Source organism: Bos indicus, chromosome 4, assembly GCF_029378745.1.
Source record: "Bos indicus isolate NIAB-ARS_2022 breed Sahiwal x Tharparkar chromosome 4, NIAB-ARS_B.indTharparkar_mat_pri_1.0, whole genome shotgun sequence".
Lineage (NCBI taxonomy): Eukaryota > Metazoa > Chordata > Mammalia > Artiodactyla > Bovidae > Bos > Bos indicus.
Window position 1 is genome coordinate 112,647,390 of NC_091763.1, and position 27,593 is coordinate 112,674,982.

Sequence of the window (27,593 nt, forward strand, 5' to 3'; positions counted from 1 at the left end):
TTTCTAACCCAACCCAGGTCACTTCTCTGGCATCCAGGCAAAGGCCCAGAGTTGATCCAGGTAAATCTGGATCGAGAAGAGGGACAGTGGGGGAGGTGAAGCCTGCAAAGGAGTGAGGCAACAGGCAAGGCCAGAACAAAGGTGGCTGAAGACAACTGCAACATTTTCCAGAAGGGTCAGGTCCTTTGGGATGCCCAGTAGATATTAGCCCAACGGACAGAAATCCCGCCCCGGGCTCAGGACCCTGCGCGGTTGGGGACTTTGGGGCAGGCCACCCGCACCGAGGGGCCCACGGGGCTGGAGGGCCACCTCGGGGCGGCGGTGGCTCCGGGCCTCGGAGCGGCCCCCGTCGGTCCCCGCAGGCGGGCAGGAGCTCGGAGGCCATTGGCTGGCGGCGCGGGCGGCGGAGGGGCGGGGAGCGCCGCCGAAGGGGACTGTTTGCTCCTACGGGCTGTAGATGGAGCTGTCCGGCCCCGGCGAGGGGGAAGGCGCCTGGAAAACGTTCTTCTTCTCCCTGGCCGGCCCGAGCGGGGGAACAGCGCTCCCAGGATGCAGTTTGTGTCAACACGGCCGCAGCCTCAGCAGCTGGGCATCCAGGGCCTGGGGCTGGACAGCGGGAGCTGGAGCTGGGCGCAGGCCCTGCCCCCGGAGGAGGTCTGCCACCAGGAGCCGGCGCTGCGCGGGGAAATGGCCGAGGGAATGCCGCCCATGCAGGTGGGTGCACCCCCGCCGGCGCCATGGCCGCCCGCCTGCCGTGGGGGCGGGGCGCGGGGCCGGGGCGGCTGGGGGCCCCGGGTCGCGGGCGGGGGTGGGGTCGGGGGGACGGGGGCTCGCGCGGCAGGCAGGGCCCGGCGCCCTCGCAGGCCCCCGCCCGCACCCCGGAGCGGCGGGCCCCCGAGGCCGCGTGCCGGCCGGGCCCAGAGCTGGCGCCCCGGGGAGGCCCCCGCGGGGCCGGGGATTTGCGGGGGGAGGGCCCGGAACGCGCGGTCCCTGCCGTGACCGCGTCCCCCACCCCGGCCCGGGCTCGCCTAGGGGCTGGCCGGCCGCCTCGCGCCGGGCCGGGGACGTGGGCGCGCGGGGTTCCTGGTCAGATTTTACCGCTGCGGCCAACTCAGACAGAAAGGTGTGTTTAAATGTTGTACGGCCATCGTCTCTCCCCAAGTGTAACAGCGATTCACCGTTTCCCCCTGGCACCGGCTGTGATCGAGGAAGGGGCGGGTGAGAGGTGCTTTTGCCCTCTTGCCAGCGGTGGGCAAACTTGGCCGCACTGTTAGAAGCACCTGAGCACCTTTCAAGACTCCTGACGCCCAAGCCTCCTCCAGACCGGTGAAATCGGAGTCTCTGGGGTTGAGAGTGGGCACCAGTCCGTAAGGAGCTCAGGGTGCAGACGAATTGGGGAGCCAGAGCTCCAGGGCTGTGTGTGAGGCGGAGACAGGCCTCGATGGCCTTGCCAGGGGCAGAGGGTGGGAGCTGACCTCGGCTGGACTCCGCCAAGCCCCCCTCTGTCCCTGGCCTGGTTCTCAGCCAGCCAGGTTCTGACACGTCGGCCAGGAGTTGCTGTGTCCTGTCTGACCATGTTTCAGCCTTACGTCTCCAAACCTGTTTAGGGGAGCAGAATCTGCTGCCCCAAAATCTGCCTCCTTGGCACCAGGATTATTTTAAGATGGTTATTTTAGAGGAGCTGCAGGCACAGGAGACGCTCTGAAAACCAAGTAGGAGTTCCCTTTGTAGAAGAGAAACCTCCATCGCTGTACCAGGAAGAGGGCATGACTCAATCGCTAAAAACTCTTTATCAGAGGAGAAGGCAGCGACTTGTATCTGCATTAACCTGTGCCCTTGCATCCTGTCCTTTCCCTGGTCACCCCCATAACTAACTCCCCAGCCCCGCAACATCATCCTTTGTCCTTAGCTGTAGATGGTACTTCATACAGTGGTTTGGGTCATTTTGGCAGATCACTCAGTTTTCTGGGTCTTGCCCATGTTTACAGGAGGTATGTTTGTTTGTTTAGTCGCTCAGTCGTGTCCGACCCTTTGCGACCCCTGTGGACTGTAGCCTGCCAGGCTCCTCTATGGGATTTCCCAGGCAAGAATACTGGAGTGGGTTGCCATTTCCTTCTCCAATGCAGGAGGTATACGTCTTACTAAATTTGTTTTTCTCATGTTGATCTGTCTTATGGCAATTTGACTGTGAGACCAGGGAAGAACCTAGAAGGGTAGAAGGAAAATTTTTCTCCCCCAACACCTGTGAAAAGTAAACTGGGCCCAGTGACGTTCTGAACTTCCACCCATTAGCCCTTGACCCGTTCGGTGGGCCAGGCTGGAATGACACCTCTGTGTGCCTAGGGCACGGCTTTGCTGGAGATGCTAGGACGTCTCACCCACGCCCTGCTGCCTTTTCTCCCATGTCAGGAGTCGCTCCCTGGAACCTGTGTGATCTTCCTCTGTGGCTGCCACAGCCACTGTCAGTCTGAGAGGGCCGTGAGCGTGTCTGTCCTGACCTGCCCAGCTCTCACCTCTGAGTAACAGTTCTCCACTTCACCCATCCTGAGGGCCCCTTCAGCAGCAACAGAGAGAACAGAAAGTGACCTTTCCCCTGTCACATGGCAAGGAGGGACCATTTCAGCCCTGCTGTCCAGCAAGCCCCGGGCGCTGGTGGGGTATGGGGCCAGTCCCCGGGTCAACAGTACACGGTGACCACCCCTCTCTTGGTCATAGGGATCAACTCTTAACTTGCATCCTGGGGACTTTGCCTTTCTGGGTGAGGACCCAGAGCTGGGGGTACTGGAGGACCAGGGCCATTGGGCACCCCTCCCCCAGGGAAGCAGGAGGGGTGGGGGGATCTTCTCTTCCTCTTAGAGATGCTCCCCCCTCCCCCCTCCTCCGGGAATGACATTTTCAGGCACATCCACTTTGGGAAATATGAATACACAGTTGTGTGAGGAGACAAGGCTGCTCGCCTGTTCTCTGGCTCGGGCTCCCAGTGTCTCCCGTGCCCCCAGCCCCATTATCTGAACTGTGTTTTTGTCAACCTGCAGCACCTAGAACCGCTGCAGTAGGCGGTGCAGAGCCGTGCTCTGGAAAGGCACTTCTCTGGGCTTCTATTTCATCATCTTTAAAGCAGAGCTCTAGGATAATCGTTCTTGCCCTAACCTGCTTAGAGATTGCTGGGACGATTAGGGGCGCGTGACTGATGTGAACATTTTTGCTTTGAAGCAGCAAACGCTGGGCAAGCTCTGCGGAGTTCACCATTAAGTCTAGCCCATGAAGACAGCAGCTGGTCTCGTCAAAGAGAGGTGGCCTGTGACAGTTTAGGACAGGGTCCACCACCTTGACCTGCCATGGGTCAAGGTGGGTGGTAGACTAGCGACCAGCCTGACTCCCGCAGGCCGGAAGTGGGAAGGTCAGGTGGGTGGGTGCCCACTAACTGCTGCGGACGTTAGTGAACACGCTGTAGCCAGAGAGGCAGGGGCTTGGCAGGAGAACGGGGATCTGCAGCATTTGACGCGTTGTCCCCTGCTCTCAGGCCACCCTCGCTCCTCACACGGGGTCTCATGCCGGCCGTCACTTCCCCTCCTCTGCCCGCAGGCTCAGGAATGGGACATGGATGCCCGGCGACCGATGCCTTTCCAGTTCCCGCCCTTCCCAGATCGGGCCCCCGTCTTCCCCGACCGCATGATGCGAGAGCCCCAGCTGCCCACAGCGGAGATCTCGCTCTGGACCGTGGTGGCCGCCATCCAGGCCGTGGAGAGGAAGGTGGACGCCCAGGCCAGCCAGCTGCTCAACCTGGAGGGCCGGACGGGGACGGCTGAGAAGAAGCTGGCCGACTGCGAGAAGACGGCCGTGGAGTTCGGGAACCACATGGAGGGCAAGTGGGCCGTGCTGGGGACCCTGCTGCAGGAGTACGGGCTCCTGCAGAGGCGGCTGGAGAACATGGAGAACCTGCTGAGGAACAGGAATTTCTGGGTCCTGCGGCTGCCCCCAGGCAGCAAGGGCGAGGTCCCCAAGGTAAGCGGTAGTCCCCAAGGGGCAGGGAGGACGGTGAGGACCATCACCTTGATTTCATTTTGTCAGGCCTTCTCACAAACGTCTCTGACGCCCTGTTGCCCAATGTCAGTGTCCTCTCAAAGCCGGCCTCCACTTAAACAACCTCGTCTGGAATGTTCTTCTGCAGGGAGGCTGGCCTCCACCCGTTCCCCAAAGAGCCCGCGGGTTCTGTCTGTGAGCCTTTTGCCCTCTCTGCTCCCAGTCCCTCCCGAGGGGTCTGGGTGTCTGCAAATTCCTAAAGCTTTTCCCGCCTGGGTTTTCGCCTTGACACCTTCAAAGACCGTTTGTCATTGGCTGTTGTCTGTGTGGGCTCCTCTGCACGCAGCTGGAGAAGACCCGAAACCACTCTGAGCAGAGTCGCTAGAGTCATGACCATCACCAGCGGGCCCATCTCACGATCAGAATTCACGCTCCGTTTCCTGTTCTATTTTCCCTCCCACCTTCTCCTGGCCCATCAACCCTGCACTCTTGGTCAACGGGCTGCTCTCCAGTCCACTGAGAAGACGGGGTCCCCCTACAGAGACTTCCACGTCCAGCCATGTGTATTCTGCCTTTCTGTGGGCTCCACCCCTTCACCTGCGCCAGGAGTCACGCAGCCTCTCTCCCCTTCGCCCCCTGCACCGTCACCTCCTCCCCCTCCACTGGCTCGTCCCCACCAGCCTGTAGACATTCTGCACTGCCGCCCATCTCTGGAGTAAAACAGCTCCCTAGACCAGCGTCTCCCGCCACTGCGACTTCATCTCTCTGCTCTGCTTTAGAGCAGTCTGCATTTGCTGTCACCAGTTCTTTCCCTCCATTTTCTCTCCTTCCCTTTTTATTATAGAGAATTCAAACCTATATAAAAGTAGATAGAATTGCAAAATGAACCCTCATGAACGCATCGTCCAGCTTCAGTGGTTACCAGCTCTTGGACAGTCTTCTTTCATCTCATTCCCTACCCATGTCTCCGTCCCATTTTATCTTGAAAAACATCTCAGACAGCAGTTGTGGTTTTGTTGGCCGTATTGTGACGCGTGAAAGTGTCCGACGTCGAAGTGTCAGTCTCTTTGTGACCCCATGGACTATACAGTCCATGGAATTCTCCAGGCCAGAATACTGGAGCGGGTAGCTGTACCCTTCTCCAGGGGATCTTCCTGACCCAGGGATTGAACCCAGGTCTCCCGCATTGCAGGCAGTTTCTTTACCAAGGGAAGCCCATCGTGAGGCATGTGGGATCTTATTTCCCCAACCAGGGATCGAACCCAAGCTCCCTGCATTGGAAGGCTGAGTCCTAACCCTGGACTGCCAAGGAAGTCCCCAGCAGTTGCTTTAATTGTAAATATTTCAAAGTGTAGCTCTAAAAGGTAAGGACTCTCTTTTTAAAGTAAAAATCTCAATACTGTGGCTACCACAACAAAGACCTCAGCCTACTCAAATATCCAATCAGTGTTCCGATTTTCTTCCAAAAATATTTTGTTCTATAGTCCAGTCTAAGTAGTTAAGGTGTGCCTGACTCTTGCGACCCCCATGGACTACAGCCCGCCAGACTCCTCTGTCCATGGGATTTCCCAGGCAAGAATACTGGAGTGGGTTGCCATTTCCTTCTCCAGGGGATCTTCCTTATCCGGGGATGGAACCTGGGTGTCCAGCATTGCAGGCCAGTTTTTTACCAACTGAGCTGCCCAAATGTGAACTTAAATAAGTCTACACACTGTGATTGCTATGTCTCTAAGTTTTTTCCCCCTGTAAGTGCCTCCTTTGTCTCTCCCATATTCCCCTGTAGTACTAGGCCATCTGACCTGTGGACTTCCTCACTGTCTGGACTCTGCTGCTGCATCCTCCCTGCTCTCATTTATTGTGTTCCTCTCTTCTCAGTCTTCCAGTAAACTGGGGATTGGGTGATTCTCCCTGAACTCATGTAGCTGAGGTTCTTGCCACCACCTCGTCATCCTGTTGGCCTTGCCAGAGCTCTAATGGTGTCCATGATCATAGAGCCAAGGATCATTAGAACCACAGTATTAAAGTCCCAGTCTTCGTCTTCCTGCCCTCTCAGCAGCGTTTCATGCAGGAGACCACCCTTCCTAGAAACACCCTTTGGCTCCCGGACACCCCTCCCCACCTTGGTTCTTTCCCTACAGCACCAGCTGCCGCTTCTCAGTCTTCTTTGCAGTTTCCTCTCCTTTTCTTATGTTTGGAGTGGGCCTGGGCTCCTCCTGACCTGCCTGCAGTCTCTCCTCCCTCCCTCGTGATTTCACCCAGGCTCAGCGCTATAGATACAGTCTGTGTGCTGTCAACTCCCGAGTGCAGTCTTTCCCTCCCACTCTTGCTCTCTGTATCCTGCCTAGACTTCCTTCTCGAATGCCAGATTCACATTCCTGCCTGCTAATTCAGTATCTCTATCAGGCTGTCAGTAAATATCTTAGATTTAACTCAAACCAAACTGGGGCTTCCCTGATAGCTCAGTTGGTAAAGAATCCACCTGCAATGCAGGAGACCCCGGTTCGATTCCTGGGTTGAGAAGATTCCCCTGGAGAAGGGAAAGGCATACCCACTCCAGTATTCTTGGGCTTCCCTTGTGGTTCAGCTGGTAAAGAATCTGCCTGCAATGCAGGAGACCTGGGTTCGATCCCTGGGTTGGGAAGATCCCCTAGAGAAGGGAAAGGCTACCCACTCCAGTATTCTGGCCTAGAGAATTCCCAGTTCATGGGGTCACAAAGAGTCGGACACAACTGAGTGACTTTCACTTACTTACTTAAACTGAACTGATTTCTGCCTGAACCCTGTTCTCCTCAAAGTCATCCTCATCCTTCCAGCTGCTCAGGCCGCAAGCCTTGGGGTCATCCTCGCCTCCTCTCGTTCTCACACCTGATTTCCATTATATTAGTAAATACTATCTGATTTTTCTTCAAAATATACACACAGCCCCCCTCCCACCCCCCGCTGCCTCCACTGTTCCCACCTTCGTCTAATTGTAACCACCACCGCCTCCTGCCTGATTCCTACTGTGGCCTCCTCGCTGGTCCCCTTGTCTCCATCCTTGGCCCCCACCCCAGACCATCTATTTTCAACAGAGCAACCAGACTGATCCTTTTGAAAAATAGTCATATCACCTCTGTTTAAAGCCCTCAAATGGCTCCCCAGGTTATTCAGTTTAAAAACCCCCATTTTGTCAGTGGTCCCCTCCCTCAAACCCACCCTTCTGACCTTATCTCCCTTCACCCCCTCTTGCCCACTCCTTGATGCCAGCTCACCACAGGGTCCCCCTGGCAGGGACTTTCCTTCACTGAAGCCGCCCTCCACCCCAGGTCTCTCCCATCAGGGGTCTGCTAGCTGTCACTGGATCAGTGTCCCCTTCATGGCCACCCAGCCCAGCACACTCTTTCCTGGGTCCCTGCTCTCATTTCCTCCAAGCAATTAAGCATTCACGTATCTGAAATACTTTCTCTGTGTCTCTTGGTTGGCTTTCCTCCACGTGGTTCATTGCAGCATCCCAGTGCCTGTGACAGGACCTGCTTGTAGCAAAACATGTGTGCCGAGTGACTCTTCAGCTGGAGGCTCACGCTTCCACGTAAGGGCCTGGCCCTTTTTTATCTTTGGTTCTGGCAGTTAAGCCAGTGGCTTGGCCAGAGGAGGTGCTGGACAGTGATCCATCAAGGCCTCGAAGAGCTGAGTCCTAACAGCGGTTCCTCCCTAAGCCGCCTTCTGCCGCTGCAGCCCGCGGGGCTGTTCTGTGTAGAGTTTGGCGTATATACTGTGTTGCTGTGTCCATCTCCCCACACACCACCCTTTGCTCTTGTCTGTGCTCTGCACTCTGACTCAGTGCCGAGTCCTGGCCCCACTGTGCATTCTGTGTGGTGAACCACGTGTTGGGGTCTTGATTTGTACCTCACGGAACATGGCTTACTTGTGGGGTCCGGAAGCAGAAAGCTTGGGTTTGAATCTTGGCTTTACCATGTATCAGTTTTCCTACCACAGGTCAACTATGTTTTTTGTTGTCTCTGGGCCTCCTCAATTCCTCTTAGGAAAGAAGTGACCTTTAAATAAGTCATTCAGCAAGTGAATTCTCAGTGGGTCCCTCTGAGCTTCAGTGTTCTCGTCTGTAACATGAAGATGATAATACGCTTGATTTGTGGAGCTGCAAGGACTGCTGTGACAACACCGGGTAGCTCATTGTATTAGTTATCCACTGCTGTGTAACAAATACCCCAACACTTAGCAGCCTAAAAAAATTTATTTTTTATCATCTTACAGTTTCCATGGGTTAGGAATTCAGGAGCAGCTTGGTTGAGTGGTTCTGGCTCAGAGTCTCATGAAGTTATAGTCAAGCTGTTGACCGGGGCTACAGTCATCAGAAGGCTCAACTGAGGCTGGAGGATTGGCTTCCAGTTGCTCCTTCCTTCCTGGCAGGAAGCCTCAGCTAGTTCCTCACTGCTTGAACCTGTCCCGTAAGGCTGCTTAAGCATCCTTATAACATGGCAGCTGTCTTCCCCCAGAGTGAAGGATCCAGAAAGAGAGACCAGGATGGAAGCTGTAGCAACTTTTATGACCCAACCTCAGAAGTTGTTTTACAAATTTGTTGACATACTGAGTGCAGCACACTAACAGCACCATCTTTTAGGATATTAAATAGCTCAACTGGAATTCCATCACCTCCACTAAGACGCTTGCTACTTGGAAGGAAAGCTATGACAAACCTCGATAGTGCGTTAAAAAGCAGAGACATCACTTTGCTAACAAAGGTTCATAGAGTCAAAGCTATGGCTTTTCCAGTAGTCATGTACAGAAGTGAGAAGTGGACCATAAAGAAGGCTGAACACTGAACAATTGATGCTTTCAAATTGTGATGTTGGATAAGACTCTTGAGAGTCCCCTGGACTGCAAGAAAATCAAACCAATCAATCCTAAAGGAAATCAATTCTGAATGTTCATTGGAAGAACTGATGCTGAAGCTCTAATACTTTGGCCACCTGATCTGAAGAGCTGACTCATTGGAAAGATGCTGAAGCTGGGAAAGCTTGAGGGCAGGAGGAGAAAAGGGCGGAAAAGGATGAGATGGTTAGATATCATCACCAACTCAATGGACATGAATATAAGCAAACTCCAGGAGATAGTGAAGGACAGAGGAGCCTGGTGTGCTGCAGTCCATGGGGCTGCAAAGAGTTGAACATGACTTAGGGACTGAACAACCAAACAGCAGAAGTTGTACACCAGCACTTCTTTTTTTATTAGAAGCAAGTCACTCAATCTTGCTCACACTCAATGGGAGGAGAATTAAGCTCTATTTCTTGAAGGGACAAAGAATTTGTGGATGTATTTTAAAATATCCACAACCATAAGGCACCATGAGACTGTTAATATTGTGGGCCATAGTTTTCATTCCTTGTAGACTCTTGGCCTTGTTAGATACATTCTCTTTGTCAGATCCAAGGAGGGCCGTTGTCTCTCAGCTCCTCTGTGCCTTGTGGGTTCTATTAATTGTGTAATTATTCATGATGATTCATGGATAGTCTTTTCTGTCTGGCTGAACTGTACGCTGCCCGTAGTCTTGGACCATGTTTCAGACTTCTGCCACATCCTAGCACAGTGAAGTTTTTACAAAGTGATATCTTTTTCCACCTGGGAGACTATGGTCCTAGAATTCTGACTGGTAAAGGGAGGCAAGGGGGTTGGTGTGTTGGAAAAGGTAACAGATTTTCTTTTTTGGCTGCACTGGGTCTTTGCTGCTGCACACGAGCTTTCCCTAGTTGTGGTGAGCAGGGGCTACTCATCATTGTGGTGCACAGGGTTCTCTCTGTGGTGGCTCCTCTTGCTGTGGAGCCTGGTATGTAGGCACGCGGGCCCAGTAGATGTGGCACACGAGCTTAGTTCCTCTGCGGCACGTGGACTCTTCCCGGACCTGGGATCGAACCCACGTCTCCCGCATTGGTAGGTAGACGCTGATCCACTGTATCTCCAGAGAATTCCACCGACTTGGTTTTGAATACATTTAGTGTGAGGTCCTTAAAAGATGAATAAATGAAGCCAGTCAGAAGGCCGTTGAAATGTGAACTCGGAAGGGAATGTTGAAGAGTGTCATCTACAAAGAGGTACCCACAGAACTTGTAAAAGACAAAAGCAAAAAAAAAAAAAAAAGGAAATTGCCAAGGGGAAAGGAAACAGGGAAGAGTGAGGGCCAGACCTTGATCTCGGAGGGAAGAAGGAGGAGCTGTAAGGAAGATGAGAGCCAGGCTCCGTGGCTGTGGGAACCAAGCAGGAGATTTCAGGAAGGTGCTCTGGCCTCTGTGAGGACTGAGGGGTTGAGGGTTATCGGCAGGAAACTGACAACCTCCCAGAAGGTGGTTTCAGACAGAATGGGGCTCAGGGGCAGATTTCAGGGAGTGAAGAATGTGTGGATTGTGAAGAAAACACAGAGCGTGCATCTTGGGAATGTTTCTTTTTTTTTTTGAGCCATGCCAAGTGGCATGTGGGATCTTATTCATAGGTACCTGACCAGGGATGGAATCCGTTCTCCCTGCAGTAGAAGCATGGAGTCTTCACCCCTGGACAGGGAGGTCTCTGGAATGTTTCAGGAGAAGAAGGCTCGTAGCCTCACTCAAGGTGACAGAGTGGAGGGCTGGAGGCCCTGAAGTGAGAGCAGGGTGGGGAGAGATGGAAGATGCCTGAGGGAGAAGCTGGTGTGGACTGCGTGTCACCAGCAGGAGGAGGAGGAGAAATGAAGGGCACGTGTAGGGAGTCGGCTCGCCGGGGAGACGGGCCGAGCCAGGAGCTTGCGACCAGCAAGCTGCCGTCAAAGGGAGACTGGGGGTGGCTGGGGAGAGTGAAGAGTTCGAAAGAAGCCTCCCGGGGAACACAGTGAGATGGAAACAAGCCAGCCAAGAGGCTTGCGAAGCAGCCTGGAGCCTCAGCCAAGAGGTCAGAGTGTATCTCGATTGTCACCTGCAGAATTTCGTGACCTTTATCTTGGGCAGGGAATTTAAATGAAGACGGCGGTCTGCCTCAGTTTTCCTAGGTTGGGGGTTCGCCCAAGTCTGTGGAAGGTCCAGGGGACTTGAAGTTCTAGTTCTGTTTCTACAGATGGGAGTGTGCCGCCAGGCAGTAGGCGGCATCCAGGTGCTACATGGCACCTGACCCTGGCACCTCTCCTCTGTGTATGGGCACTGCCCACTCACCAGACAGCGCGCCCGTGGGCCTGACCCCAAGAGGGCAGCTTTTTCTAATTCACACCAAGGTGCCATGTGTCAGGTACCAAGAAGGATGGTACCAAGAGTCAGGGCTTGGGGAGAACCGAGGGCTTGGGTTTCAGGGTGAGGGGGAAAGGCTGGTCCAGCAGGAACAGAAAGTGGTAGGAAGTGAGGCTGGTGGTCAGCACAGGGCAGCTCAGATCCTAAAGTCACGGAACTGAAACCATCCTGAACGATGCTGTGCAGATGAGGCCACAACGGTTAGTGACCGCAGTGGGCACAGGAGACCTCGCCCACCTGAGATGACAGCTTTATGGGGCAGACGAGATGCCCCTGAACCTTGTGACTGACATTAGACAACTGATGACTCAGGCTCCAGCAGGACCTTCCTAGTGTGGGCAAAGACCATTCAACACATCCAGCAAGTGCTTACTGACTCCGAACTACGAGCTTCTAGATGCTTGGGACATAGTGGTGCCCAAAGCAGATCAAGAGCCTTAGCACCAGCAAGTTTTAGTGACAAAAATGTAGCTGTGTACCTAGAGGTGACAGAAGTACAGCTTCTCAACAGGATTTTATTGTACTTGATTCCCTGAGACTCTAAGAACCTACCCTATGTCTGTCACCCTGAACACCAAAAGCTTGACTTTTGGGTACCCAGTTGACCTTAAAGTGAATTTACAAAGGATGTGGTTAAATGCCTCATTTTTAGTTTTTTATCCTATTTTTTTCAAACTTTTAAACTTTTCATTTTGTCTTGGCATATAGCCGCTTGACAATGCTGTAATAGTCTCAGGTGAACAGGAAGGGACTCAGCCATACATATGCATGTATCCATTCTCTCCCAAACTCCCCTCCCATCCAGGCTGTCACATAACTTTGAAATGCCTCATTTTTAAAAGGCAGTGGTGACCATCCTGTTATTGGAAGCTCAGGAGAATCAGAGTAGACTGACTCCACTGAGACAGGCCAAGCAGGATGGGCAGGTTGGGGCCATGGGGACTGGGGCCAGAGTCTGGGGTGGAGCGGTCAGTGCCCCTCCCGGGAGCTGGGGAGGAGCAGCAGGCAGAAAGCACCAGACTAACGCTGTTGTTGGCCCAGGTTCCAGTGACCTTTGTGGACATCGCTGTTTACTTCTCCGAGGACGAGTGGAAGAACCTGGACGAATGGCAGAAGGAGCTTTACAACAACCTGGTTAAGGAGAACTACAAAACCCTGATGTCCCTGGGTAAGTGTGCCTTTCGACCCCCAGGCAAGCATCTCTGGAGTGAGGGGTTACATGCTTCTCAACCCAGGATGCACCCCTAGGCAAGGTGTTTCGTGTTTATACTTCATGGAAATTCAAGAGACAATGTGCTTCTCTGTTAGGAAGTTAGAGCAATTGATAAGAGTATGGAAAGTAAAGACCCAGGAACAGGGCCTGTTACTACAGAACTGAACACTCTGCTGCTACTATGCTGGAAATACAGCCTAACAGCATCCCTAGGCGCTACCTCCCAGCAGCCCTGGAGAAGCCACTGGTCTCTCTGCTGCTATTTCTGGGTTCCAGAACCCAGCTAGTTCTCCACCAGGAACTGGAGCATCCATTGACTTAGACTCTCCTGAGAGATGACCTGACATAACGGGCCACCCGCTGAGAGGGGCGCCAGGGTACGGGAGGGGAGGGCTCCCCATCGCTGTTGATGGAGACCCTTTGGTGAACGTCCCTCAGCCCTTCCTTGCCTTCCACTTCACTCCAGACTCGGAGGGACCCGTGTCCAAGCCGGAAGCCCCATCTCAGGCTGAGCCCCGGGAAGAGCCCTGCGTGTGGGAGCAGCGTGACCCAGAAGAGAGAGAGATCCTCATGGATCCAGACACAGGTGATGGCAGCTGCAGACAGCCCCAGGTCGGGGTGGGGCGGGAGAGAAGCCCCCATCCCAGCATGAGTTCTGGGGGGCGGTGGGGCGCAGCTTCTCTTAGTTGTTCGTGGGGCCGGTTCTGCCGCCTTGCAGATTTGGCGGTCACGTACAGGAAGTTTCAGGGCCAGAAAGGCCACCATGGAGGTCCGTCTTTTGGGTTAGAGGCATGTCACTTGAGATGCCCAGGTGAACTGGAGACGATGGGGAGGGGCGGCCTCCCAGGCCTGACTGGGGCTCTAGACGTGGGAGCGGCCCTGCCCAGGCAAGTGGGCAGAGAAGGCTCTGTGTGGGTGTGTGGTGTGCGTGGGTGCATAGTGTGCGTGGCTGTGTAGTGTGCATGGCTATGTGGGGTGTGTGGTGTGCGTAGCTGCGTAGTGTGTGTGGCTGCGTGGTGTGCGTAATGTGTGTGGGTGCGTAGTGTGCATGGGTGCGTAGGGTGTGTGGTGTGCGTGATATGCATACGGTGCGTAGTATGCGTGCTGTGCGTAGGGTGCATGCTGTGTGTGGTGTGAGTGGTGCGTGTTGGTGCACGTGGCCGGTTGCTTTGTGCCCGGCTGTCATCCCCAGCATTCTCAGCCTGTTCTCACAGGCAGATTTACCCTCCAAGGCTGTCCCCTCACCCGAGGGGAATCTTAAATTCTAAGAAACCAGTTCCCTGAGAACATCACACCAAGTGACAGGAAGTATGCGGGTTCTCGGGGACTTGGCTCTCCTGATGGTGTTGGACCAGGTGAAATCTGGTCCTCCGACCGTATTCTCTGCCTCGTCACAGCAGCCTTCCTGTCAGGGCCCTCTGCTCCTCCTGTCTTACACGTGGAGGACGTATTTACCAAAACCTCCCCAGAAGCTTGCTCGAAGGCAGCCCCCTCCCTCCCAGTGTGCTCTCCTTCAGTTCAGTTCAGTTGAGTCGCTCAGTCGTGTCCGACTCTGCAACCCCATGAATTGCAGCACGCCAGGCCTCCTTGTCCATCATCAACTCCCGGAGTTCACTCGAACTCACGTCCATCGAGTCGGTGATGTCATCCAGGCATCTCATTCTCTGTCGTCCCCTTCTCCTCCTGCTCCCAATCCCTCCCAGCATCAGGGTCTTTTCCAATGAGTCAACTCTTCATGAGGTGGCCAAAGTACTGGAGTTTCAGCTTTAGCATCATTCCTTTCAATGAACACCCAGGACTGATCTCCTTTAGAATAGACTGGTTGAATCTCCTTGCAGTCCAAGGGACTCGCAAGAGTCTTCTCCAGCACCACAGTTCAAAAGCATCAATTCTTCGGCACTCAGCTTTCTTCACAGTCCAACTCTCACATCCATACATGACTACTGGAAAAACCATAGCCTTGACTAGACAGACCTTTGTTGGCAAAGTAATGTCTCTGCTTTTTAATAAGCTATCTAGGTTGGTCATAACTTTCCTTCCAAGGAGTAAGCGCCTTTTAATTTCATGGCTGTAATCACCATCTGCAGTGATTTTGGAGCCCAGAAAAATAAAGTCTGACACTGTTTCCACTGTTTCTCCATCTATTTCCCATGAAGTGATGGGACCAGATGCTATTATCTTCGTTTTCTGAATGTTCAGCTTTAAGCCAACTTTTTCACTCTCCTCTTTCACTTTCATCAGGAGGCTCTTTAGTTCCTCTTCACTTTCTGCCATAAGGGTGGTGTCATCTGCATATCTGAGGTTATTGATATTTCTCCCAGCAATCTTGATTCTAGCTTGTGCTTCCTCCAGCCCAGTGTTTCTCATGATGTACTCTGCATAGAAATTAAATAAGCAGGCTGACAATATACAGCCTTGACGTACTCTTTTTCCTATTTGGAACCAGTCTGTTGTTGCATGTCCAGTTCTAACTGTTGCTTCCTTACCTGCATATAGGTTTCTCAAGAGGCAGGTCAGGTGGTCTGGTCTTCCCATCTCTTGAAGAATTTTCCACTGTTTATTATGATCCACACAGTCAAAGGCTTTGGCATAGTCCATAAAGCAGAAAGATGTTTTTTTGGAACTCTCTTGGTTTTTCGATGATCCTTATTGACATGTAATTCACATTGCCATAAATTCACGTTTGGAGTGTAGGATTTAGTGGTTCACAGGCTGGTGCAGCCATCAGCACTATCTAATTCCAGAATATTTCCTCATAGGGAACCCCACACCCGGGAGTAGTCACTCCCGTTCTCCATACCCCCCAGTCACTGGTCACTGTGGATCTGCCTATTCTGGGCATTTTGTTTAAATGGCTCCTTCCCTGGCTTAAGCACCCCACACGTTTGAGGTCAGCTGTGATGACCTTTCCCATGAAAGCAGTGTAACCTCTATCCGTGTGTCACATAGAACAGAGACCACGGTGTCCATTTAAGGGGGGACAGAGCAGACTGAGAGCCAGAGAGGCCAAGTGACTCATCCGCTGGGCGGAACGCAGACCTGAGACCCAGATCCATCTCTTTCCTCCTGCCTGAGCTGTCTCCTGCCGGGGCTGGTGGTGTAAGCCACACCAGAGAGCCTCGTAAGAGGAAGATGCCCTGTCGTGGCGCCTTGGGGTCTACATGGAAGGTGCATTATTGTCCCTTGTGCATAGGGTGCTGTGCGTTAGCCATCCAGGAATGGGGCTGGGCTGCTCCCCTTTGCCCAGTCTAACTTCCTGCTAATTGTGTGTGTGTGTATGTGTATGTGTCTGTGAGTATGTCTGTGTATGTCTGTGAGTGTGTCTGTGAGTGTCTGTATGTGTCTGTGTGAGGGTGTCTGTGCGTGTCTCTGTGTGTGTGTCTGTTTGTGTTGTTGTGGGTGTGTGCCTGTGTGTGTGTGTCTGAGTGTGTGTGTATGTATGTGTCTGTGTGTGTGTCGGTGTGAGTGTGTGTGTGTATGTGTGTGTCTATGTGTATGTCTGTGTGTCTGTGTCTATTTGTGTCTGTTGGTGTGTCTGTGTGTGTGTATATTTGTCTGTGAGTGTGTCAGTGTGTGTCTGTGTGTGTGTCTGAGTGTGTCTGTGTGTGTGTATGTGTCCGTGAGTATGTCTGTGTGTGTCTGTGTGTGTATGTGTTTGTGAGTATGTCTGTGTGTGTCTTTGTGTGTGTGTCTGTGAGTGTCTATGTGTGTGTATGTATGTGTGTATGTATATATGTCTGTGTGTCTGTTTGTCTGTTGATGTGTCTGTGTGTTTATCTGTGTATCTGTGTGTCTTTGTATCTGTGTCTGTGTGTCTGTTGGTGTGTCTATCTGTGTGTCTGTGTATCTGTGTGTCTGTCGTGTCTGTTGGTGTGTGTGTGTGTCTGTGTGTCTATGTGTCTGTGAGTGTGTCTATGTGTGTGTGTGTGTGTATGTGTCTGTGAGTGTGTCTGTGTGTATGTGTATATGTCTGTGTGTTTATCTGTGTATCTGTGTCGTGTGTCTATCTGTTGGTGTGTCTATCTGTGTGTGTCTATGTATCTGTGTGTCTGTGTCTGTTGGTGTGGGTGTGTGTGTCTGTCTGTGTCTGCTGGTGTAGGTGTGTGTATGTGTGTGTCTGGCCCGATCTTTCTGACTGGGGTGCAGAATGAAGCCGGATGTCTCCCATGCGGAGGGAGCCCTGTGGCCTATCCTGATAGTACCCACCCAGCACGGGCTGTCTCCATGCTCTCTGCCTTCCTTCTCTTACCTTACTCTGCAGCATGGCCCACCCCCTTGTCCTGGAGGTTGATCACCCCCTGCTCCCATGCCCTTCTGCTCCTCAGGGTTCCTAGGTGCCCATAGGAACTCAAGGTCCCTGTGCTCTCTTCCCTGGTGAGCGCTGTCAGCTGTGCCCCTGACCCCTAGTGACGATCATTCCTGAAAACGGTACCGACCGTGTGACCCTCTGTCCTCAGGAGCAGAGCCCCTGGGGCCAGCACCGGATGCGTCCTCTCAGGTGAAGCGGGAGGAGGCCCTGTGTGCCCGGGCTCAGCGGGGCCTGGAGGAGAGAGCCATCCCCACGGAGTCCATAACCGGTGAGTGAGCCGCCTGGCCGCCTGGGCTGAGTGGCAGAGGGAAGAGTCTGCATGGTCTACAGGCGCCCATCATTCTCTGACGGGTGTGCCCGGCCAGAGGCCTGAGCTGAAGATGGAGTGTGGGTCCACGATTGATGGATAGGAAAGACAGGGTTTCCCACGAGGCACAGACATGGTGCGTGATGGGGATGAGGGGCCAGCACCTCTAGCCTTAGCTGTTCTGTTTTCTCTTTGTAACATCAGGTTTTAACTATTCCTTTCTCCCCTCGAAAAACAGTGTCTGCCGAAGTACTGAGAGTGAGGCATTTTAGAGGTTCGGTGGGTGGGGAATCTGTGGGTCCCTAAGACCTGCTCCCAAGTGGGAAGAACTGATTTGTTTTAAACAAACACAGCTGTTGCCTCTGTGCCAGCCACCCCCCTGCCCTAGGCGCCGTCCTGACGGGCAGTCTGGGTACTTCCTCTTTGACAGCATCCATCCAACATGTGTACGTGAGCGCTCTGTTCGAGAAGATGTGGCTTAGTCAGAGTTCTCCAAAGAAGAGCAGGGTGTGTGCGTGCACACACATGTGTAGAGAGAGAGTGATTGAATTGAAGGAGTTGGCTTTTGCCAGCTGGAGACCGGGGGCAGCCTGCCGGTAGGATTCACCTTTCCTCGGGGAGTCAGTCTTTTCCTGTTTGGCGGTCAGCTGGTGGGAGAGGCCCACCCACATAATGGAAGGTAATCCACCTTATTCCAAGTCTACGGGTTAAGTGTTAAACTCCTCAAAACAAAACAAAACAACATAACAGCATCTAGAGTAATGTTTGGCCCACTATCTGGGTACTGTTACCTAGACAAGCAGACACATAAAATTACCCATCAAAAGATACAGTAATGTCCTGTGACTATAAGTTAAGATGATAGTATAAGTTAAGATAAGCTCTTAACTTACCCGTGGGTTAGACCTCCACAAGCCTCATCCCCTTAGTCAAAGCCTCATACTCATAGGCGAGTGGTAACAGCCCCCCAGCAGAGGAAAACAGCTTTCCAGTTCATCCAGCTCGTTCCTCGAAAGCCTATATAGCCACATTACTATCTCCAGTGGGGTCTTTGAGATAAGATGGCAATAAAAGGTAAGTGAGGTTTAATGGAGTCCGCAGAGGAAAGAACAGGTAGGTTACATCTTAGAAAATTCCCGCTAAGATGGTGAAGATAAAAGGCTTTCTTGTTGTTCAGTCGCTCAGTTGTGTCCGACTCTTTGTGACCCCATGGACTGCAGCACGCCAGGCCTCCCTGTCCTTCACCGTCTCCCAAAGGCTTCCTGGAAGTGTCATTTCCCTGGCTGGTCCTTGCAGGAGGAAGACCTCCGTCACCGTGGAAGGGGTTACATTCCTGAAGGACAGACAAGCTCTCTCAGCGGCATCCCTGTGATGTCATCACTCATAAGTAGTTTCCACTTATTCTCAGCAAAAGCACGAGCAGTGGAGGCCAAGCCGACCTAAGGCTTTAATGGCCTCGAATGATTACCACTGACGTTTAGGGAAAAGAACCTATCGAGAGACGAGAGACGTAAAGCAGCACCTGGCGGGAGGGCCTGTGTCCCCTAACCCCTTTGCTGCTCTGTCCCCTCAAGCAGACTCGCCGGCCTCCGCGCAGGATCTCCTGTCCCGGATCAAACAGGAGGAGCCCCCGTGCGTGTGGGACCAGCAGGACTTGGCGGAGAGGGACATCCCAACGGACCCCAACTCAGGTGAGCGGTCCGCCAGTGCACGTGGAGGGTGATGTGCCTATCTGCTGGGAAATCAACCCGACTGAGTCACTTTGGTCAAAGGCCAGTGAGAGACTCAGGGAATGAACCACTGCGTGTTCCCCAGAGAATGACTTTGTACACATTTTGGTGTGTAACTACTAGAAAAGCGAGGATTTCTCTAAAGGAATCCTTAAGTCAATAATTTGTCCTGTCAGTGAACTGATACTGAAATGACATAGCTGATTTGTGAAGTATAATCGACAAGCCTTTTTATTTATTTATTTTGTACTTTTTTTTGGCCATGCCACGCAGCATGTGAAGTCTTAGTTCCCTGTCCCAGGATCGAACCTGCACCCCAGTGGAAGCACGGAGTCTTAACCACTGGACGGCCAGGGAAGTCCCTAAAAAGCCTTTTAAAGGTGCATATTTCTGACAGAAAGTAATTAACATTTTCTGGAATTTTCCTTGAGCGACTACTAGCTAGGTGACTCCCAGAAAATTTCTGAGGGTAGTCCGGGCATAAAAGGAAGCATAAAAGAGCAGTAGGGAAGCTCTGCCCACCCAGGCTGCACGTGCGTGTATGTGTGTGTGTGTGTGTGTGTGTGTGTGTGTGTGTGTGCACGCACGTGCATGCGTGTATATGTGCTTATGTGTGCACACATGTGTGTGTGCACGCATATGTGCATGTGTTCACGTATACTTGCAGAGTGGAGGAGGCCAGCGTCATCTCATCTGGTGGTTGTAACCCCTGGGGACACCAGGCAGAGAGGCCGATGTAGAGTCTGGGGTTCCGTGCAGTGTGTCAGCTCTACAGCTTCACACGGTTTGGGGTGGGGAGCTGAAGGGCTCCAGGACAGAGGAGAAAGCCTGATAAGAGAGGCGAACGTTCTGCTACAGTTCTCATTAATGACCCTTGTCCACCGCCTCTGCTGTCGCTGATCATGAAGGCCTCGCCCTCCTCCCTCTGTCCTGTGGGCTGTCAGAGGCTGGGCTCCCCTCTGGCCTGGTGCCACAGATGGCCCTGGGGCTCCCAGGATGCCAATCCTGGCTCTGTCGCCACACGGGCCTCCTGAGAGACGGGCCTCCTGCCTGGCTGAGCCCAGGTGCAGCAGCACCAGTGAGGTCCATTCAGGGAGGCCTCACGGAGGGTGGGGGCACAGGATACCCAGACTGCACACACCCTCTGGGCCGAGCGGCGGCCTCTGCGTGTGGTGGTGTTTGAGCCTTAGGTAGGATGCTCAGCGAAATGAACAGGCTCTAAGTCTGCCTTCTTTCCCCAAACAGAGTCTCTGATCTCCGCCCACGACATCTTGTCATGGATAAAGCAGGAGGAGCAGCCGTACCCGTGGGGCCCACGCGACTCCATGGATGGGGAGCTCGGGTTAGACTCTGGCCCCGGTGAGTGGGGCACCCAGCCGGGCCCCTGGGTATTTGGTCCAGAGGGATGGCCGCTCACCCAGCCTGCCCCTTACAGGGTGATGCTCTGTCGTGGCGGCCTTTCAAAGGCCTGCATCAAAGCACTGACCCCTTTCCTTTCGAGGATTCAGGGGTGTTAGTTTCCTAGGATTGTCTTAACAAAATACCAAACAGTGTGGCTTGAAGCAGCAGACATTTATTCTCATAGCTCTGGAGGCCTGAAGTCTGAAGTCAGAGGTGTGGCATGGCCCTGCTCCCTCTGAAAGCTGTGGGGGACCCCACCTTGCCTCTTCCTAGCTTCTGTGTTTGTTGGTGATCTTTGCTGTCTTTTGATCTGTGGATGTATCACCCTAATCTTCTGTCTTCACACCGTCTGTGTGTCTGTGTTTTGTAAGGTCAAGGAGTCACGTTAGATCAGGGGCTTGCCCTCCTCCAGTATGACCTCATCCTAACTAATTACCCCTGGAAAGAGCCTGTTTCCAAAGAAGGTCACACTCTGAACCACTGGGGAGATGCAGATTTTGACATATCTTCTTGGAGATATGTCTGTCTTGGAGATAACATCTTCTGTGTTGCTGTTGTTCAGTTGCTAAGTCATGTCTGGCTCTTTGCTACCTCATGGACTGCAGCACACCAGTCTTCCCCATCCTTCACTATCTCCCAGAGTTTGCTCAAACTCATGTCCATTGAGAGGATGATGCCATCCAACCATCTCATCCTCTGTTGTCCCCTTCTCCTCCCGCCTTCAATCTTTCCCAGCATCAGGGTCTTTTCCAGTGAGTCGGCCCTTTGCATCAGGTGGCCAAAGTACTGGAGCTTCAGCTTCAGCATCAGTCCTTCCAATGAATATTCAGGGTTGATTTCCATTAGGATGGACTGATTTGATCTCCTTGCTGTTCAAGGAGCTCTCAAGAGTCTTCTTAATAGCCAGGGAAAGGAGAGTGGACTGGGAGCGAGCGGACCTGAATGTTGACAAAAGTTTCAGTGGCATGCTGGGACATGCTGCCTGATTGTGAAAGTCTGAAAGAGAATGGAGGTAAAGAAGTAGTGAAAGCAAGTATAGCTAACTTTAAAAAAAAAAGGAACAGAGAAATGAGATAAGCTGGTAGCTGGATAGGGGGAGCACATGAAGTCAAGGGAGGGTTAAGTTGGGTGAAGCTGTGCCATTGTGTCTGGAAGGATACTCACTGCTTTAGAATCCTCATTCAAACTGCCTTAAAGAATAAAGACAAAAAAATAAAACTAAAAAAGAGAATTGCAGTAGCTGAGGACAGAAACCCACCCACCCACACTCAAAGAATAAAGACATTTATTCTCTTACATAATGAAGAGGTGGTCTGGTTTCAGTCTCAGTTAGTTCAAGGATTCAGCTGTATTATCAAGGCCCCAGTTTCTTTCCAGTCCTTGCTCGTCCACCCTTGGTGTGGATGGAGCAACATGGCCACAGCTGTTCCAAGCATCACCTCCAGCCCCAGAGGGGAAGGAGAGACCATCTTTTTTTCCTTACACTGTCTCCAGGGAGTGAGGAAGCCTTCCCAGCAAACACATCTCATCGGCCAGAACAAGGTCATGTGCTTGTATCTGAATCAGTTACTGGCCAGGGATTTCCAGAGTTATCAAGTCCTCACGTTAGACGCTGGAGGAGAAGGTGTGACATCGTTTCCATGGAAAATGGAAAAATGGGACACACTGAGCTGCAGGGTAGGAGGCCAGGGTCTGAGACATGTGGTCTTCTCCAGCAGTCTTCAGCTCCTTGAGTCCCCTGGGCAACCCCGACAGAGGAAGGGTCAGAGGGACCCAGGAGCTAAGCTGGGTCAGGAAGGTAGAGCACCAAAAAACGTGCCACACCGAGCGTGATGCAGGATCAGAGGAGGATTGGGACCGTTTGGGGTTGGGTTTCCCGGGAAACAGTCCCCGAGATGGAGGTTTCCTTGGGGGTCCTCTTGGGAATAACACCTATGAAGGAATGAGAGGAGCAGATTGCGGAGAGGGAGAAGCAAGGCCCACAGTGCAGCGGTGACAGAGGCCACAGCCGGACCTACCGTCAGTGTGGGCTGAGATGGGGGGTGGGGGCGGGCTCAGCCCAGCCTGTTTAGGAGCAGCTGGTAAGGAACACGGGTCACAGTTTGGGGCTCCTGTAGGAAGAAGGGACTGTGAACGACGGATCCAGGAGGTGATGATGGAGGGTGTAGGAAGGAGAAGGCTCCTGAACGCAGTCATCAAACCCAGTGGTTCCTCGGGGGTCGGAGTCCTGGGCCTGAGGTCACTGCTCTGATTGACGCTCTGGGCTTTGTGTCCCTCTGACCCCACGGTAGTGCGGGAGCATGGACTATGGAGAGGCAGGGATGCAAGCAAAGAGCATCATTGCAGGAGCAAGACTGGTGCTTCCTGGAGAGGCTGGCCAAGCAGCCACTTCCACAGCAGGAGGTGCAGAGTGCCATGATGTCTGCTCCCCACAGACGGGGTCTGAGGCCAGATGGGACTCGCACCAACCCAGTTGACCCCACTGCTGTAGGAGGCCAAAGGCTGCGTGCTAGGTGGAGATGCAACCACACATGGGAGGTGGGAGGCATGCCCCCAGCTCCCTGCATTCCACTCCCCTAGGCCTTTAGACAGGCTTTTCACCTGGGATGGTGGTGGTGGTTCAGTGGCTCAGTCGAGTCCGACTCTTTGCCACCACCCCATGGACTGTGGCCCGCCAGGCTCCTCTGTCCATGGGATTCTCCAGGCAAGAAGACTGGAGTGGGTTGCCATGCCCTCCTCCAGGGGCTCTTCCCAATCAAGGGATCGAACCCCGGGTCTCCTGCATTGCAGGCAAGTTCTTTACTGCCTGAGCCACCTGTGTGGTGGGTTCACCTGGGATAGGTTCTGGCAAATTCTTTCCCTCTTGTCAAGAAATTCTCTTTAGATAAATTAGCATGGAACATACAGTTAAGTCTATTTCCGGGCAATTCTGCCTTTCAAGGGAGCTTTCTCAGAGCACCGCTTTTCCCAGCATCTGGGGGTGTTTCCTGACCTAGCTGCGTGACCCCCTCCTACCCACTTCGGGTGCCTCCGGTTCACAGCTCTGTGCGGGTCCAAGGGTCAGGCAGCCGTGTTTAATCCCCTCATCCTCGGGGGAAGCTGGGGGCCCGCCAGCCCATGATTCGCAGGAGGCCTCAAAGGACCTAATCAAGGACCTGGGGGCCCCCCCTCGCAGGGACGGTTGTGGGTCCCCCGCGCCCCGGACGAGCCGTATCAGCATGTCGCTTCTTCGTGTCTCTCCCCCCAGGTGACAGCCTGCTGATGGTGAAGAACCCGGCCCCGGCCCCGCCGCCGCCGCCGCCGCCGCCGCAGCCCGCCCCGCCGAGCCTGCCCCCGCTGCCGGCGCCCCCGGAGGACGCGGGCGGCCCCCCGAGCCGCGGCGGGGGCGCGCTGCTGGACGACGGCTTCCCTGCGCTGCCGGGGGAGCGCGGCGCGGGCGGCGAGGGCGGCGGGGCCTCGGGTGGCTGTGGCGGCGGCGGCGGCGGCGGCGGCGGCGGGGGCGCGGGGACGGCGGGCGGGGGTCCGGGCGGGGGCTGTGGCAGCTGCTGCTCCCCGGGCGGCCTCCGGCGTAGCCTCCTACTGCACGGCGGCGGCGGCGGCGGCGGCGGCGGTGGGGCGCGCAGCAAGCCCTACTCGTGCCCGGAGTGCGGCAAGAGCTTCGGCGTGCGCAAGAGCCTGATCATCCACCACCGCAGCCACACCAAGGAGCGGCCGTACGAGTGCGCCGAGTGCGAGAAGAGCTTCAACTGCCACTCGGGCCTCATCCGCCACCAGATGACCCACCGCGGCGAGCGGCCCTACAAGTGTTCTGAGTGCGAGAAGACCTACAGCCGCAAGGAGCACCTGCAGAACCACCAGCGGCTGCACACGGGCGAGCGGCCCTTCCAGTGCGCGCTGTGCGGCAAGAGCTTCATCCGCAAGCAGAACCTGCTGAAGCACCAGCGCATCCACACGGGCGAGCGGCCCTACACGTGCGGCGAGTGCGGCAAAAGCTTCCGCTACAAGGAGTCGCTCAAGGACCACCTGCGCGTGCACAGCGCCGGCGGCGGCGGCCCGGGCGGAGGCCCGGGTCTGGGCGCCCCGCGGCCCTTGCAGCCGCCGCCGGAGCGAGATTAGGGCCTGGCGGCGGCGGCGACAAGAACAGGGCCGGGGCCGGGGGTCGGGGATGGCGGGGCGAGCCTGGGGGGCGCGTCCTGAGGCTCTCCCCGTCCCCCCCCACCACGATCCCGCCCTCGGTTCTCCGGGCGCCTTCCCTCCCTCGAGCCGCCACCTGCTGGAAATCGGGAACAGGAATTGCACTCCAGACGGGGTATCCCCTTGAGGGTGGGAGGGGCGGGCTGGGGTCCCCATGAGGGTGGCGAGGGCGGGGCAGGGGTCCCCTAGACCTGTCCGGCTGAAGGGGCAGCCCAGCTCTTCTCACGGGGTGGACCGAGGGGCTTCCTCCCACAGGGACGGTCCTGGAAGGGCAGCGAGGAGGCCAGCACACACCCCCCACCACCCTTCGGGCACCTAGCCTGCCCATTCGGCCTCTGGGGCTCTGGGGTCTCAGATTGTGGTCAGGGAAAGCCACCCGGGAGTCTCGGCCCCCTGCTGAGATGAAGAAATAGGGTCCTAAGGGTTAAAGCGACCCTAAAAAAGGAAGCCGAGGTGTCCAGGTGAAAGAGGAGGGACGTGCTAAGGGGTGGATCTCCGTGATGACAACACTGCCTCGCGTTTGAATAGCGCTTTATACTTTTTTTAAAAAACACGTTTTTCTATCAACTTTCACCCTTAGCCTGTCCCTCTGAGGTAGGTGGGGTCGGAGTTTCCCGACTGGATAGCTGAGGAAGGGGAGACATAGCTGAGATGGTTTAGAGAGGCGGGCGGGGGACCAGGGCCAGGCCTCCAGCGGAGTGTCCACCCCACCACACACACGCTGCCTACCTCTGGAACTGGAGAGACCTCTGTGGTCTGGTCTCTCTGCCCCTGACCCACCACACATAAATCAGAAGCAACAGGGGGCCCACTCATGGGGTCATGGGGTGGGGAATGGGCAACGGGTTGACTACAAAATGCCCCAGGAATGTGCTTCTGGAAGGTTCTCGGTGTTGGGGCACCACTGGGCAGGAGGCAGGTTCCCCCCGCCTCGGACCTCCAGCTTGTCCCTCCCACCTCCAGCCCCTCAGTGTGGTGCCCCTGGCCCTCCAGAGGCAGCTGGTGCCCCAGCTCAGACCTCGTCCTGACAATTTCCTCCTTTCCTGGGGCTATGGGGTGAGGGCAAGGCTCCTGCTGCCAGAGCAGCCAGGCAGGACGTGAGTCTCATCCCAGGAGGGCCCAGGCCAGTAGGTGCTAGCCTCTGAGAGCCTCTGTCTCTCTCCTGCCCTGAGCCTCCCAACTGGTGCTATCTGTTAACCGGCCATGCCCCGTGGACTCGGACACAGACCCTCCTGGGCTCCAGACCCTGCAGGCGCCTGTGGGGGTCGGGGGGTCGGGGGGTGGCCCCCAGGGGACTCCCCACCAGTCGGTGCATCTCTTCCGTGGTCCTGATGGGCCACAGTCTCCATTTCTGCGTCTTGCATGGCCAGGCACTGGGGTGGGGTGGCGTGCCCCAGGCCCCTTGTTTGCATCAAGAATGACTTCTCCTCCCCTGGATCCCACTTCTCTCCCAGCCGGGGGGGAGGGGGCCACAGTTCGTGAGTGCTCTGCCTCTGCCCTTCCCCTCATCTGTGCCGCTCTGCTTTCCTCAGACCCCTTTTTGCCATGCAAAGGGAGTTCCTGAAATTAAATAAAAGGTGTCCAGATCGCAGACTGCATGTTCACAAGGCTGGAGGGTTCTCCAGCGTGGCTTCCTATAGTAAACCCTCAATGAACTGGAATCCAGTTAACTGGGATTTTTTTTCTTCTTCTTCTATTCTGCTTTCGGAAGGAGGCACATCTTAAGAAAATAAGATATAGACAAGCTCAGTGGAGTTTTGTTGGAGCAGGAGGGGAACCCTCTAATCTGGTTCTGGTTGGGAGGCAGCAGTATTCTGCTTTTCAAAAGCATGTGGAGAAAATAACCATTTTCATAACCTAAATCATGGGAAGTGAGACCAACAGGGTCGTATTTTGCTTTTTGGCTGCTGAGTGTGTGAAGGAAGGGGGAGAAACCCCTATTGAGACATGAGTTTTGTCTGTGGCCATACCCCCCTGAATGCACCTGATCTCGTCTGATCTAGGAAGCTAAGCAGGGTCGGGCCTGGTTAGTACTTGGATGGGAGACATGAGTTTGAAACATCTGCGCCCACAGCTCGAGTCTGTCCCTTTATTTCACCTTCAAGGAGCTGATTTCCAAAGAGGTTTAGTGACGGATGATAAGCGAGAGAGCCAAGTCTGGGTTTGCTTTCTTGCGTCCTCGTCCGGTGGACCCCACTGCACTGAGTGCCCCATCGGTTACGCCACAAGTCAGCCCAACCCCCAGCACCGGCCCCGGGGGAGCCCTCGTGCGAGCCGACCAAAGCGGGTGACAGTGTGGACCGCCCCCAGACAGCGAGGATCCTCGGTGTGGACCCGGCAGGCCACCTACGGGAGCAGGGTGGTCCTGCTCTGGGGTGGGTTTTTATTTTCCTTCTGCTGATGTGTTAATTAAAAAGTATTTTAATTAAAAAAAAATGAATGCATGCAGTAAAAATTGGTTTTAAAAAAAATTATGAAGAGTAAAACTCTTTCCTACCAGATTCCCATTGAGAAGCATCCGCTGCTAAGAGCTTATATGTCCTCTTGGACCTGGAGGAGTCGGGGCGTAAAGGAATGACCTGAGTGGAGCAGGGGAGGAGGGAGAGGTGATGTGGGATGTGGATGGGACACGCCAGGGAGGCAGGAACAGGAGCTGAAAGGCAGGAGGCTGGCCTGGCCAGAGCCGGGCTGTGTGAAGTTGTAGGTGGTGAAGATGCAAGGTGAGTCATGGCCAGGTCACAGCCAGCCTTCAATGCCAAGACCTTTCCATAGCAGGCTGCCAGTCAGGCTGAGACCCGTGGTGCCACAGACCCACTTGTAGCCCCTTCAGATCAGATCAGATCAGTCACTCAGTCATGTCCGACCTTTTGTGACCCCATGAATTGCAGCACGCCAGGCCTCCCTGTCCACCACCAACTCCCTAAGTTCACTCAGACTCACGTCCATCGAGTCAGGGATGCCATCCAGCCATCTCATCCTCCGTTGTCCCCTTCTCCTCCTGCCCCCAATCCCTCCCAGCATCAGAGTCTTTTCCTATGAGTCAACTCTTCGCATGAGGCGGCCAAAGTACTGGAGTTTCAGCTTTAGCATCATTCCTTCCAAAGAAATCCTAGGGCTGATCTCCTTCAGAATGGACGTTGGATCTCCTTACAGTCCAAGGGACTCTCAAGAGTCT

The 27,593-nt window shown here is 54.4% G+C and overlaps 1 protein-coding gene across 2 annotated transcripts; it reads left to right on the top strand.

The window, feature by feature from the left end:
* Positions 1 to 426: 426 nt before the first annotated feature.
* On the top strand, positions 427 to 26,079 carry ZNF282 (zinc finger protein 282). Of its 2 annotated transcripts, none has more exons than XM_070788332.1 (8): positions 427 to 714; positions 3,586 to 4,005; positions 12,306 to 12,432; positions 12,944 to 13,063; positions 16,935 to 17,054; positions 18,668 to 18,784; positions 20,069 to 20,182; positions 23,472 to 26,079. In XM_070788332.1, the coding sequence occupies exons 1-8, from the start codon at positions 550 to 552 to the stop codon at positions 24,338 to 24,340; spliced, it is 2,052 nt and encodes a 683-aa protein (XP_070644433.1). In that variant the 5' UTR covers positions 427 to 549; the 3' UTR covers positions 24,341 to 26,079. The 2 variants fall into 2 exon arrangements, with proteins under 2 accessions (XP_070644433.1, XP_070644434.1); XM_070788333.1 differs by having other exon boundaries at positions 429 to 714; positions 18,671 to 18,784.
* The last annotated feature ends 1,514 nt before the right edge of the window (positions 26,080 to 27,593 follow it).